At 37.5% G+C, this 15721-nt stretch overlaps 1 protein-coding gene across 1 annotated transcript in view; it reads right to left on the reverse strand.

Moving 5' to 3' along the window:
- The window catches only part of LOC150080085 (uncharacterized), a 190026-nt gene that overhangs the window by 132242 nt on the left and 42063 nt on the right, over positions 1-15721 (reverse strand). The window contains exon 2 of the mRNA XM_090381665.1: positions 9376-9428. Within this exon, the coding sequence (XP_090237791.1) occupies positions 9376-9428 (53 nt within the window). The remainder of the gene's footprint in view (positions 1-9375; positions 9429-15721) is intronic.

The following is a 15721-nucleotide window of genomic DNA, read 5'->3' on the forward strand; positions in this document are numbered from 1 at the left end:
CCCTATCTGTAGCATTCTTTTTTTTTTTTTAAGGTCCTAAAACCTAAAGCCACTGAAATCTCAGGAAATTAGGTGGCAGGACCTGCCAGAGTAAATAACTATAATACTGGTGTACCTGGTCTGCCTCCACGGGGCGGAATGTGGACAACGTTGGAACCCATTAGGGGCCCAGCGGCTAAATGACAAGAGGAACAACGGTACACGACACTACACATATACAAAACCCATAAACTTTTAAACCTCTGGCATTGACAGTGTTTTGTTCCACACCCACAATGTATACTACGTGGAGATGGGGGAACCCCTGGTGCCGTTTGACACTAAACACACTACTCTCCCCATATATTTATTTTCTTCAGAAATAAATATTTAGTGATATTAGATTTTACTAAACTTTGAGTTCTTTTATTAATTTTTATTGTTTTCTAAATTGAGGGAGAGGGGCTTTCACCCCTGGGCACATTGTATGCAATGCATTAAAAAAGATAAATATATAGAATAAAGTTTGTTTTTTTATGAATAACTGGACAATTGTGGAAAATATTCTTGGGTGTTTACATCTGTATTCATTAATTTTCAAAACAATTGCAATTTTCAAATGCAATTTTCAAAACGATTTTTGAAAATCGTTTTGAATATTTTCGTTAGATTCTTTTAATTGCGTTAATTTGAATTTTAATTGTTTTGAATTGATTTTGAATTGTGTTAAATTGATTATTTAATTATTTATATTTTACTTTAATTATTTATATTTTACTTTAATGTACCGGTAAGTTGTCGATTTTTTCGTTTTTTCCGTTTTAATTTCTGGAGGGTATCATACGGAAGTGTTCCACGTACTATATTGAGGTAAACTCCTCTTATTAATTTACTAATAAAAAACAAATAAATTTTCAGATATCTTCTCTTCATTTCTATTTTTTTAACTTCATAAACTTGTCTCACTTGTGCAATTTGTGCGTCCTGTGTTTGTCATGATTGATTACTTATCTTTTTTACTGTTTTAAATTTTACAATAAAAAAAAAAAAAAAAAAAAAAAAAAGAAGGAAATGTCAAGTGAACAGAAATATCAATCAAGCAAACTTCATACCTTTTCAAGGTAAAGTGTAATATTTGTGTATTTACTATATAATAAAGTATTTACTGTAATATTTATTTGTTTATTTATTAGAAATTTAAGATGTTTAAACCTGTGTTAGCAATTTTATTGGGTTTCTAACTTTTTTTAGTGTTTTTCTTACCAGACTGAATATTTTTTGGAGTGCTCTGCCCCATCCCTATTTTTCCTATAAGCCCTGTTGTTTTTAATGCGCGAAATATCATAACACGGAGATTCTTTGGAACACATGTACTGTGGTTATAGCAGAACTGACTGTACTAAATTTAAAATTATAAATAATTTTTTTTTACTAGATTTCATATCTAGTAAAATCATTTGAATTTCATATTCAAAGAACAGGAAAAAAAAAAACCAGAATAACCAATATTTTGAATTATCTAAGTTCCTTTATTCTTTTTAAGTAATAGAAACAGGTCTGGATATTCCTGAGCAACCAAGAGAATTGAACTTCTCCAGTTTTTTTTTTTTTTTTTGGGGGGGGGGAGACAATGACAAGTGAAGACTACAATTAAATGCTAAAACTGTGTAATAACAAAGCCACCACAAATTGCAGTAAGTCAATACTGTCTCTACTATGACAATGATCAGATGTGAGTTGCGAATAACAGGATTAAATGAAAAAACTTACATGTTGAAACAATCTGCCTTTTGAAAACACCAGCTGCAAATGAGAAAAGCCAATCTTGGCAAAGTGAGACTAATCACAGACATTCTTCCAAGTATGACCTTCTCCACTTCTCTACTAATGTCATCTACCTTTGCCTCTGGCAGACATACCCTGGTTCTATTCCACCTATCCTTCTTGCATGGCATACTTCCCATTTCCTTGCCAATTATTCACTAAAAATAACTACCAGTGCATTCTGCCTTGGGGATTGCCACTGTATTGCCTGATGCACAAATGTGAGCTCTGGCTTTGAGTTGGGCAGCTGAAAGCTTAATGGGCTCCATTTTAATTCATTCAAGGGCATCAACCTACTCTTCAAGCTCTCAAATTCCCAGCACCTAATTTCTTCACACTCTCTGCACCAAACACATAAATACATCCCCCTTGGCTGTATCACATCCCGTTACAGAAAGGCCCAAAAATTGCACAATTTGTTAGATCATGATTTGTAGGAGAATTGCCCCCTTCGGTTCCCCCTTGAGTCATAGCATTCCCACTACTTTGTGCCTGTTGCTTTGCTGATCTAGTCTGTGGCATGATTTCTCTTTAAATACAATTTAATTAATTAAGTGACAATGCCACACTAAGTTGATACATTCCAAAATGCAATGGTATTACACTATTAAGTTTATGTTATACCTTACACTATCAAGTCATATGTTAAGATATACCACTGCATTGCAGTTAATCTTATCAAAGATTAACTGCAATGCAATTAATCTTTGATAATCTTATCAAAATAAAATTTATTAGCTAAAAACGTTTGTTATTTGGTTTTTAGGAGCATAAGCAACCAAGGCCATATTGCTCCGGGGATATACGGTGGTCATTCCCTGACCTTTCCACATCCTCGGTATTTGGTGGGCACGGGCTCGAATCCCGGTCTAATCAAGAAGCGTGTGCTATGCACTGCTGCTCCTGCCCACCTGGCTACAGAGGCACCGAATATAGCTAAAAACAAAAAAATATATATATATATATATTGTAAGCTACATATTAATCGGTAGTGATTAATACTTTCGAGCTACTTATTTATCATAATTAAAGGCCTACAATTCTACTACTAGTTACATGCAACTAGTGAGGAATAGGAAAATGCAAAATCTGCCATCAACTGGGATACTAACTGATACAACAGTAGCTACAGATTTAAAGTTCTGTTGCTTTCGGTGATAACACTAAATAAAAAAAAAGAAAAATGTTAAAAATTAAAAGATATATTTACTGAGAAAGTGTGGTTAGACAGTTACAAAAACAAAATCTTTCTTTCCACAGTTTTATGAAAATATCACATTTTTAAAGATTACACAGCGAAGGTAAAGAAAGCCAACATGAGAACCATGGAAAACTTCGGGAAATTTACTGGACAAACTTGTTTCCTGCTACCGCAGTTTCTCTCTGCATTCTCGGTAAACAGATGGTGCATGTTATCAGTAGTGGCAATAGAAGTCATTTTACTATTTCAAAACAGTGAGAAGGGGGGGGATAAACACCCTAAGACTGAGGCATTCTGGAGGGTCCCTTAAGTAAATTTCAGCACATTAATGAGCTCCAATAATCTGATTTTAATAATGAGAAAAAACTCAATATCATGTCTCAGCAGACACTTTCAAATTTAACCCTAACTCTGACTTACTTTTTTTCCCTCACAAGTACAGGTCAACATTGAAAATAAGGTGTGAGTTAGGGTTAAATTTGAAAGTGTCTGAAATTCTGCCCAGACACGAAAGGAGGGAGTATATGATGAAAGTCTTGTCAATCAATTCAGCCCTGGAGAGATTGTGCAAGGCTCATGGGGTAGAATTTTTTTCAGCTTGCTAACAGGAGGGATTGCTTCTACGGGGAATGGGATACACTTAAATAGAAGGTGTGCAAGAATATTTGCGGATGCTATCGAGGATTCACAGACTAGTAGTAGTAGTGGCATGTGATGCAAGAAAGCAAATGTATGAGCTTATGCAGCATCAGCCAAAAAAAAAAAAAAAAAAAAAAACACACCATTCCCTCCAAATGCCTGTCCAGTTCCTCCTTAAATTTATTCAACCTATCAACTTCCACAACGACAGATGGAAGTTTGTTCCAGCAATTAACCACCCGCTGGCTAAAGGCAAATTTCCGCACATCTATTCTACATCTGTCTTTTCTTAAGTTGAATTTATGCCCCCTTAGATTCGTAATCTGAACAAGTGGAAGGATCCCATCAGAATTCAGCGTGCTCAACCCATTCAAGGCCTTATATACCTCAATCAGATCACCGCGCAGGTGCCTAGTCTCCAGCCACTGCAATTTGCAGAACTTAAGCCTCTCTTGGTAAGAGGATCCCTTCATTCCCCTCACCAATCTTGTTGCCCTTCTCTGTACACGCTCAAGTAAATCTACATCCTTCCTAAAATGAGGCCTCCAGACCTGTACGCAGTACTCAAGCCGTGGCCTGACCATTGCCTTATACAGAGGGATAATCACCTCCTTTTCCCTGCTAGCAAAATTCCTATATATCATTGACAAAACCCCATGACCTGGCCTGGCAGCCTGTCTGCATTGCTCAGAAAACTTCATATATGACTGCACAATGACTCCCAGGTCTTTTTCATTTTCTACCACCTTAAGTGTAGTACCACACAGTTGGTACGTTTCTCTGGGGTTACTTCTACCCATATGTAGTACTTTGCATTTGTCAAGGTTCAGTTGCCACTTCTTAGCCCATCTGCCCAAATTATCTAGATCCTGTTGCAGTAGCACACTGCCATTACTGTCATTAACAACCCTACCAACCTTTGTATCATCTGCAAACTTCGACATTAAGCCTGATATACCTTCATCAATATCATTGATAAATATACAAAACAACAGTGGACCTAACACCGAACTCTGTGGGACTCCACTAATAACATTAGTTCAAGAAGAGCAGCACCCATTGATTACCACCCTCTGTCTTCTAGCACTTAACCATCCTTTTATCCATTGTAGCAACTTAGCCTTAATACCATTCTGCTCCAATTTGTACAATAGTCTTCCATGCGCAACAGTGTCAAAAGCTTTCCCGAAATCCAAATATATGATATCAAAATTATTTTTCGCATCCAGTTCCTTTGTAACCACATCATAATATCCTATCAAATTTGTCAGACAAGACTTTCCCTTAACAAACCCATGCTGTGTCTGAATTATTGCTGCAGTCTTGTCTAGATGATCCTGCAATGCATCTTTAACCAGCGACTCCATTATTTTACCCGGAACAGAAGTTAAACTAACTGGTCTGTAATTACTCGTGTCCCTTCGATCCCCCTTTGTGAATTGGGGATACATTTGCACATCTCCAGTCAGTGGGAACCTTCCCTGAGTCCAAGGATGCTCTCATAATTATGGCTAAGGGTTTGCTTAGTTGCTTTGCCACCTCCTTTAATATAACTGGATAGATCCCATCCACCCCAGGTGCTTTTCTTATGTTTAACTTCAACAATTTCTCCTCCACTTTGCTTTCAGGTATTACAAAATCATTAAGTATCCTGCTACAATTTGATAACCTTCTGCCATTTTCAAACCTTAATAATTCCTCATGTGTGAATGTAGATGCAAAATACTCATTCAGTTTGTTTGCTATCTGAGCAGGATCATAAACAGTCGAACCATCGATGTCAAGTGGACCAATCGGATTCATCCCCTTCCTTTTAGAGTTTATATAAGTAAAGAAATCCTTGCTGTTTTTCTTAGCATCTTTTGCCAAGGATTTCTCGTAATCTGCCTTCGCCTGCCGAACCTCCTTTGTGACCTGATTACTGATTAACTTATATCTGCCAAGGCTTCTGAGTTGCTTGATAATTTATATGCATCCCGTGCATTTTTCTTCTCTGTTACGAGTCTCATTAGTTCATTTGACAACCATTTAGGCCTAAACCTTGAACAATATTTCTTAATAGGTATGAACCTTTTAGTAACTTCCACGATTAATTCCTTGAATGCTTCCCACTTAGAATTTACTGTTGGTAACATCGTCAGTTGATCCCACTGTACAGAATTTAAAAACTGTCGGAGACCACTGTACTCGCCTTTATGAAGCAAAAACCCTTTCCTTTACCCCTGATAGTAGTTAAATCTGTAAGTAAATCCCACGTCAGTACACTGTGATCACTGCCACCTAGTGGTTCTTTTATCTGCAAATTCCTAATACATGAATGATCACTGCTGATAACCAGATCAAGAGTATTACTTTCTCTGGTTGCCTCTCGAACATGCTGCTGCAGAAAACAATCATCCAATAAATCCACAAAAGTCTGACTAGTGTGTGAGTGCCCAACCCACAAGTTCCAGTCAATATCTGGGAAGTTAAAATCCCCCATTATAAGATTAAAGACTAAAAGATTAACAGTAGCTGCAGGCAGAGGCGAAAGTGATTCTTGCACTGCTTCTATTGGAATGAGCAGCAGCCTAAAGAGCAAGTTGCTGGGGATTTCAAGAACTGCTGCAAGTCAGCATGGAACAAGTAAATACACAGGCTGTTTAGGGTAACTAAGAGTAAGAACAGGTGCATGTATACTTACATGTACACCAATTCTAGGAGTACAGTAAATAAATTTGATGAAATGAAGCGCTGTTCAAGACATCAAAGGTAGATATCAGAGACATGGTATCACACAGATAAAAACTGTGCGGAATTGGAAACTGGAGAGTACAATGTGTACAGAAAGGGAGGGGTTATGCTGTTAGTTAAGAAACAAAATCTAAGGAAGTGCATCCAGTTGACATAGGTGGAGAGGGAAATGTTGAGTCAGTTTGGTGTGACATAAGCACTGGGAAAGCAAAAATGAGAGTAGGAGCGTGTTAGAGAGGGGATATCAAAAAGTTCGTACCCTGACCTAGATAAAACATCAGTAGGAAGATGCCGTTTTTAATATAAGTTGTCTACATATTCAACAACTAACACATGAAATTTCATTCCCATAGGTATTTGTACACCAGAGGTGGAGCCTGGAATCTGAGTAAGGACACCATGGCTGACAAAGTGGAGTACTGAGCAGTGATAAAGTTCCTGCATTTGCAGGGCAAGAAAGCTCAAGAAATTGACAAAGAAATGAAAACGGTGTATGGGCAAAATTTTCCATCCTATGACACTGTAAAAAAAGTGAAAATAGGAGTTCCAGTGCAGCCGTACAAGTGTCATTGACGAGCCAAGAGAAGGAAGGCCATCAACATCCACAGACAGTAAGACTGTTGCAAAGGTTGAGCAGCTGGTGCTGAGTGACAGACGTGTGACAATTCATTTCACCGCAAATACAATGGGAATTAGTTATGGGTCTGTCCACAGAATTTTACATGACCATCTGCACATGTCCAAAACATCTCTGTACGATGAGTTCCAAGATTGCTTATGCCTTTGCAGAAGCAATGTTGCCAACTGTTGATCAAGACTTCTATGATCAAGGCATTAAACAACTGATCCATAGATGGGAGAAATGTGCTACTATACATGGAGAGTACATAGAAAAAAGGATTAAAGTTCCTGTGAAGTTTCACCTTTCTAGGGCTATTATTTCTAGGTAAGGGTACAGAACTTTATGATACCCCCCAACCTCATAGGCCTAATGACTCTGATGAGTAAAACAAAAAATTGTGCAGAGAAATAGAGTGGGCCAGTAAATTAGAATGTATTGTAATGGGGGATTTTAACTTTATAGATCGACTGGAACTTATGTAAAGTCTAGAAGAAAGGGGATGAATCAGATTGGTCCACTTGTCATTGATAGTTCGACTGTTGATGATCATGCTCAGATAGCTGATAATTTGAATGAGTATTTTTGTTCTACAATCACGTGAGGAATTCTGTAAGGAAGGGAAGGGCAGAAGTTTACAAAAATCTAACAGGGAGCTAAATGATTTTGTAATTACGGAGAGCAAAGTGGAGGAGAAATTGTTGAAGTTAAACGTAAAGGCACCTGGGCCAGATGAAATCTATCCAGTTATAATATTGAAGGAGGCAGTGAGGAAAGTAAGCAAACTCTTAGCCATAATTATGAGAGCTTAGATTCAGGGAAGGTCCCCACAGACTGAAGATGTGCATATTTAACTTCTGTTCCAGGAAAAATAATGGAGACACTGGTTAAACAAGCATTCCAGGATCGTCTAGACAAGAAGGGGGTAATAATTCAGACACACCATGGGTTTGTTAAGGGGAAGTCTAGTCTGACCAATTTGATTGGATACTATGACGTGGTCACAAAGGAACTAGATCGAAAAAATAATTTTGATATCATATACTTGGATTTCAGGAAAGCTTTTGATACCGTTGCACATGGAAGACTGCTGTGCAAATTGGATCGGTATGGCATTAAGGGCAAGTTGCTACAATAGATAAAGGGATGGTTCAGTGGGAGACGACACAGAGTGGTAATAAATGGACACTGCTCTTTGTGGACTAATGTTATTAGTGGAGTCCCCCAGGGTTCAGTGCTGGGACCATTGTTGTTTTGTGAATTTATCAATGATATAGACGAAGGTATATCAGGCTTAATGTCCAAGTTTGCAGATGATACAAAGGTAGGCAGGGTTGTTAATGACAGTAAAGACAGGATACTACTACAACAGGATCTAGAAAAGTTAGGCAGATGGGCTGAGAAGTGGCAACTGAAGTTTAACATGTCAAAGTACTGCATATGGGTGGTAGTAACCCCAGAGAAATGTACGAACTGTGTGGTACTACAACAGGGTAGTGGAGAATGAAAAAGACAGGATTAATTGTACAATCAGATATGAAGTTTTCTGAGCAGGGCAGACAAGTGCTAGAGGAGATTGTGGGATCTTGTCAATGATATACAGGAATTTTGCTAGCAGGAATAAGGAGGTGATTATCCCCTTGTATAAGGCAATAGTCAGGCAACACCTTAATACTGTGTATAGGTCTGGAGACCTCATTTAAGGAAGGATGCAGAGTTGCTAGAACGAGTACAGAGAAGGGCAACAAGATTGGTAAGAGGAACAAAGGGGTGCTCTTATGAAGAAATTCTTAAGTTCTGCAAATTGAGGCATCTGGAGACTAGGCACTTGCAAGGTGATCTGATTGAGGTCTATAAGGCCTTGAATGGTTTGAGCAGGCTCAATGCTGATAGGATTCTCCCACTTGCTCAGATTATGATTCCTGACTGTGAATAGATTTAAATTGAGAAAAGGCAGATGCAGAATAGACGTGTAGAAGTTTGCCTTTAGCCAGCAGGCAGTTGATTGCTGAAAGTTCATAGCTTAAATAAATTTAAGGCTGAACTAGACAAACAATTACAGTGACCGGATGGGTGAAATGGAATTTTTTTTTTCTTGGTTGATGCTGTATAAGCTTGCTTTTTTTGCATCATATGCCTCAAGTAATGCTAATACATCATTACTGACTTCTAATGCCACTAACACGCACCATCTGTTTACTGAGAATGTGGGGACAAAGTGCAGTAGTGGGAAACGAGTTTGACCGGGAAGTTTCCCGTGGTTCTAGTGTTGGCTTTCTTTACCATAGCCGAGTACACTTATGAAATATTATTCTTTGCAGGGATGAAGCTTAATATATCTTGCATTCAACATATGAAATATTTTAAAAAATTGGCTTACTTTATCTGGATGACAACCTTTGGCTAATGTTCGGTAAGCTGACTTGATCTGATCTAGAAAGAATCAAAATTATATTAGTCAATTCAAATCCACTAATACTACTAAAGACAATTATAAAAACAGGGAATATGAATTTATTTGGAAAACTAATTTTACACAATATCCTTCTAAACATATGAAAAACATTAAAGCATTAATTGTAGTTATTATCTAGTCTTCAAGAAGGTAACTCAATTTGAGATTGCATTTCTTGTGCTTGCATTTCACAGAAAAAATTCTATAAGAGATATGACAGGCCTCCAAGTGGGCTCCATTTATGAGGTATCATTTATAGCCATTGGTTGTATTTAAAAGAGAAAAGGTATAGGATACCCTACTACTATATTTCATTTCATTTTAATCATATGTAAACCAGTGGGGGCTACTCTCGCTCCTAAAAATTCACTTCATTTTTTGACCAAACTATCAAATGTGCAGTTGCCTTAGTTGAGTTAACAAGCTAAGAAGATTGCATGTTTGACAGTTATGTCAAAAAAATGAGATTTCTATTTTCAGGGAAAGAGCAACTCCCATTTGTTTATATATAGATTAAACAAAAATGAAGTATAGCTAGGGTTCTCAAATTTTGTGATACCGCAAACCCCTAAAATGCTAAATGAATTTGTGCCACCCCTTCCTCCATGAGTTGAACTAATCCTTAGTATTTTTGCTGTTATGGGCATTGCATCAGGCATGCATATAAAATTTTCACTGATTGCAATAAAGATATTATTTTATAATGATTACACTGAGTTTCAAATTTGGCAATAAAAAAAATAACCCAATAACCCTGATAGTAATATTTTATTGGAAATAAACAAAACATTAAATTTGGAATCTTGCAGTAAGAAATATGAATACGGTTAAACGAACAAAGTAAAACTTCATTAACCTTATATTTTTTTGCCACTACTATGCCTACCAACACTATGATAAAAATAGAAACAAAACATAATAGCATAAACAGCAAGAAAAGGGGCTTGTGTCTTGTGATTTGGTTAATGAAGTGAGGTTAATAAACTGTCATTTAACCCCCATTTTTACTATGAACAAAGATGATTTTTTATACATTACACATTCAACCATATCCAGTTCAGATCCTTCCCCCCCTAAGATGTTTGAAACATCTTGGGAGGGGTGATGCTCCCACAGTTTGAGAAATGCTGAAGTATATGAAGTATGGTATAGCAACAACTGAGCATTTCTGCAATTCATTTGTTCAAACTTTCTTTTGAGGAGGGGACTATATTTCCAATAGTGAATCAATGTCTCAAGTAACTGTGTAAGGAATTCTGAAGAAACATCTCATTTAAGACTGGCATGTCAGAAAATTCCTCAGCTTTACTTATGCTTCTCATCTTTCCAAACCATAACAAAATACATGAAAGAATCATTTATATTTGTTAATTATCTATGCATCAGAAATTTCGTCAGGAGCCACAACAGCTTCATCTGAAATTGTAGATTCCACTTCTTCATCATCTGATTCACTGAGCACCTCTGCTTCATACAAATGGTCTTCTACTTCAGAAGTACTATCATTTACATCTCTGCTTCAGGCAAATGGTCCTCTACTTCAGAAGTACTATCATTTGCATCTCTGCTTCAGACAAATGGTCCTCTACTTCAGAAGTACTATCATTTGCATCTCTGATTCAGACAAATGGTCCTCTACTTCAGAAGTACTATCATTGGCATCTCTGCTTCAGACAAATGGTCCTCTACTTCAGAAGTACTATCATTACCATCAGAAGCATACAAAAGATTCTCAGTTTCACTATCAGTCAACAATCTCTTAGTACACATCTTCAACAATTTCCTCCTACTGTTGTCTCTTAGAGTACACCAAGCTTGATGTTTACCAAGAAACTGACCCACAAGTGCACACTGGAAGATATATGCAAGAAGGCACCAATAAGCCCCCACCAGCATCAACAGGCATCAAATTGTCGTTCACCGTGCGCACATAATGCGCATGTTGAAACTGCACATGTTCAAGAAACGTGGTAATGTAAGTTATTTCTATGAAAATAAAACAAAACCAATAAAATACGATGATTTTTTATAATAATTCGCTTCTCATTCCTTAAATTTTAACAAAACTTGACCCAGGCACAATAAGTAACAATTACATTTATCAAAAAAAAACTAAATTTTTTTTGTCAATCTAGGTATGCTGTTATTAGGGTAAATTTGTAAAAGTCAGAGTGGCAACAAAATATTTAAATAAATATAGGATTTATGGGCATTAAAATAAGGCGACCGAGTCATATTGACACGAACACAACAGGAGGGTTAAATTTAGATTTTTCCACTTTAAATAGTTTTCCACAGCTGGCACAAAACAATTTAGAAACTATTCTTTAAATGAGTCAGCAGTTAACCCAAATTATGCCTAAAGCCTAAGTTCCTTAGGCATAATTTAGGGCTGGAATTTAATTCACAACAAGGAAATTATTCCACTATGGTTCTTAAGAACAAAGTTTACTAATACATACCAGAAAATTTTTTTTATAAACAATCAAATAAAAAGCAAAATAAACTTACAAAAATCTTAAAAGTCATGAACTGCACACTTCAAAGTTACATTTATTATGGTCTCAAACAAGCACAAATTCAATAGCACAGAACATGGGGATTTCCCAGCAAAATATAATACAGGGAGTTTCCAACAATTTTTTTTGCAAAACGACTAATAAATCAACAGCACAGATTCACAAAACAATAATGGAAATGAAAAATTACATCCAATATAATAGCAGAGTTTTCTCCACAGAAAAGCTCAAAAATACCATGTTATGCAAGGTTTTCAGAAATTCTCTAACCATGTCATATAAGTATCGTGCTGTGCAAAGAAATCTGCAATTCATCAACTGTTAGAGCGAAACCATGTTGTAGACTTCTAATCTCTCTTGGCACAAGCACATTAGAAATATTGCTTCCTCTGCATCTAAAAAACTTGGTTTTCTCTTTCGCTCTCGGCGTTACTTTTCTTCCAAACAGCTGCTCACTCTGTATAAATCGCAAATCCGCCCTGCCATGGAATATTGTTCCCACATCTGGGGTGGTGCCCCCAAAACCTCTCTCAGGCTTCTTGATTCCATTCAGAAGAGGGCAGTTAGGTTAATTAATGATTCATCTCTGACAGAGTCTCTCCACTCGCTGTCTCACAGACGTACTGTTTCTGCTGCATGCCTCTTCTACAGATACTTCCATGGACACTGTTCTTCTGAATTGGCTTCTATAATTCCCGCTCTCTCTTTTAAAACAGTCCGAACACGTGCCGCCACCAGCCAGCATCCATTTACTATCCAACTTCAAACTCACAGAACCAACTTTTCATCTTCCTCGTTTATTCATTTAACTGCCGTTTTCTGGAACAACCTTCCTTCGTACGTATTTCTTGAAAATTACAGTCTACAGAAGTTCAAGCCCAACGTCAACAAATATCTTCTTTCGTCTTCTCAACCTCCGACCCAAGCACGGTACTAAGTACTATAGGTTCTAATACCTCTCGTGTTTGGGGTTTACATAAAAAAAAAAAAAAGATGTACCATGTTATACAGGAGTTGCCTGTATATGATATCGAAATTATTTTTTGCATCCAGTTCGTTTATGACCACATTGTAGTATCCAACCAATTGGTCAAACAAGACCTCCCCTTACAAACCCATGCCGTGTCCAAACTATTACTGCAGTCTTGTCTAGATGATCCTGCACCGCTTCTTTAACCACTGACTCCATTATTTTCTCCGGAATAGAAGTTAAACTAACAGGTCTACAATTATTTGTCACTCTTTGAACCACCTTCATGAATTGGGGATACATTTGCCCATCTCCAGTCCACGGAGACCTCCTCTGAATCTAAGGATGCTCTCATAATTATGGCTAGGGGTTTGCTTACTTCCCTCGCTGCCTTCTTTATGTTTAACTACAACAATTTCTCCTCCACTTTGCTCTCTGTTATTACAAAATCATTTAGCTCCATGTTAGAGTTTAATAAACTTCTGTCATCTTCTTCTTTACAGAATTCCTCATGTGTGAATGTAAATGTAAAATATCGCATTCAGTTTGTCAGCTATCTGAGCAGGATCATCAACAGTCGAACCATCAATATCAAGTCGACCAATCTGATTCATCCCCTTCCTTCTAGAGATTACATAAGTAAAGAAGTCGTTGTTTTTCTTTGCTTTCTTTGCCAAGGATTTCTCGTAATCAGTCTTCGCTTGCCAAACCTCTTTTGTGACTTGATTACAGACTAGCTTATATCTGTTATAGTCTTCTGTCTCACCTGATAATTTATATGCATCTTATGCATTTTTCTTCTCTGCCACAAACCTCATTAGTTCATCTGACATCCATTTAGGTCTAAATCTTAACAATATTTCTTAATTGGTGTGAAAAGCCTGGTAGCTTCCAAGGTTAATTCCTTGAAGGCTTCCCCATTTAGAATTTGCTGTTTTTAATGTCATCAGTTGATCCCACTGTACAGAATTTAAACTGTCTGAGACCACTGTAGTCACTTTTACAAAAACCGTTCCCTTTACTCTTAATGGTAGTTACATCTTTAAGTAAATCCCACAACAGTACACTATAATCACAGTCACCTAGTGGTTCCATTATTTGCAGATTCTTAATGCATGAATAATCACTGCTGATAATCAGATCAAGAGTATTACTCCCTCTGGTTGCCTTGAACATGTTGCTGTAGAAAACAATCTCTCCGATAAATCCACAAAAATTTTGCTAGTATGCGAGTGATCAAACGCAAGTTCCAGTCAATATCTGGAAAGTTAAAATTCCCAATTACAAAACATTGTCATTTACTGGCCCAATCTACTTCTCTGCACAATTGTTCGGTGTACTGTTTGTTTGTTTGTTTGTTATTTGGTTTTTAGGAGCATTAGCAACTAAGGCCATATTGCTCCGGGATATGCGGTGGTTATTCCCTGAATGACCTTTCCGCATCCTCCGTATTTGGTGGTGACGGGCTCGAACCCCGGTCTAATCAAGAAGCGTGTGCTACGCACTGCTGCTCCTTCCCACCTGGCTACGGAGGCGCCCTTCGGTGTACTCATCACAGTCATTAGGCCTATAACACACTCCTACTCATTTTCCCTTTCTCAGTGTTTGTCACACCAAACTGACTCAACTTTGCACTGTCCACCAATGTCCACTGGGGTGATTATCCCCTTGTATAAGGCAATGGTCAGGCCACACCTTCTGTACTGTATACAGGTCTAGAGGTCTCATTTTAGGAAAGATGTAGAACTGCTGGAATGAGTACAGAGAAGGGCAACAGATTGGCAAGTGGAACAAAGGGTTTGGCTTATCAAGAAAGGCTTAAGTTCTGCAAATTGCAGCTTCTGAAACTAGGCCCCTGCAAAGTGATCTAACTGAGGTGTATAAGGTGTTGAATGGATTGAGAAAGCTCAATGCTAATGAGATTCTTCCTCCTGCTCAGATTACCCACTTGAGGGAACATAAATTCAAATTGAGGAAAGACAATTATAGAATAGATGTGCAGAAATTTGCCTTTAGCCAGCGGGGGATTGTAGTAGGAATAAACTTCCATCTGTTGTAGTCGAGGTCAGCAACTTAAATAAGTTCAAGGCAGAACTAGACAAACATTGGGAGTGAATGAATCGGTGAAATGGGAAAGGGGTTTTTTTTTTTTTTTTTTTTGGCTGATAAGCTTGCTTTCGTTTTTCATCATATGCCTCTACTAATGCTAATGGATTCACTTCCTTAAATTTTGCGTCTTTCTTAACTAACAGCACAACTCCTCCTTTCCTGTCCCGTTTATCCTTTCCATACACATTATACTCCCCAAATACCAATTCTGCACTGCTTATATCCACCTGCTTATGTGACACTATGTCTCTGATATCCGAACAATATCTTCCTTTGATGTCTTGACCAGCACTTCAAATTCATCAAATTTATTTACTATACTTCTAGTATTGGTGTACATGCAAGTATACATGCACCTGTTCTTCTAAGAGTAAGAACAGGTGCATATATAGGTACATGAACAGTGAAGAGTTACCCTAACACAGCCCACGTATTTACTTGTTTCATGCTGACTCTCAACAGTTCTAGAAATCCCCACAACTTGCTCTCAAGGCTGCTGCTCATTCCACGAGAAGCAGTGCAAAAATCATTTTCGCTTCTGCCTGCAGCTACTGTTGATATTTTAGTCTGTGAATCCCCCCCCCCCAAACTAGCCGTTTTCCAACCCATCTAACAACTGCCTCGATGGCATCAGCAAATTTCTATTTAAGTGTATATTTATTTTATTTTTGTA

Source organism: Mastigoproctus giganteus, chromosome 9 (assembly GCF_048544385.1).
Source record: "Mastigoproctus giganteus isolate SK-2022 chromosome 9, ASM4854438v1, whole genome shotgun sequence".
NCBI classification, from domain to species: Eukaryota; Metazoa; Arthropoda; class Arachnida; order Uropygi; family Thelyphonidae; genus Mastigoproctus; species Mastigoproctus giganteus.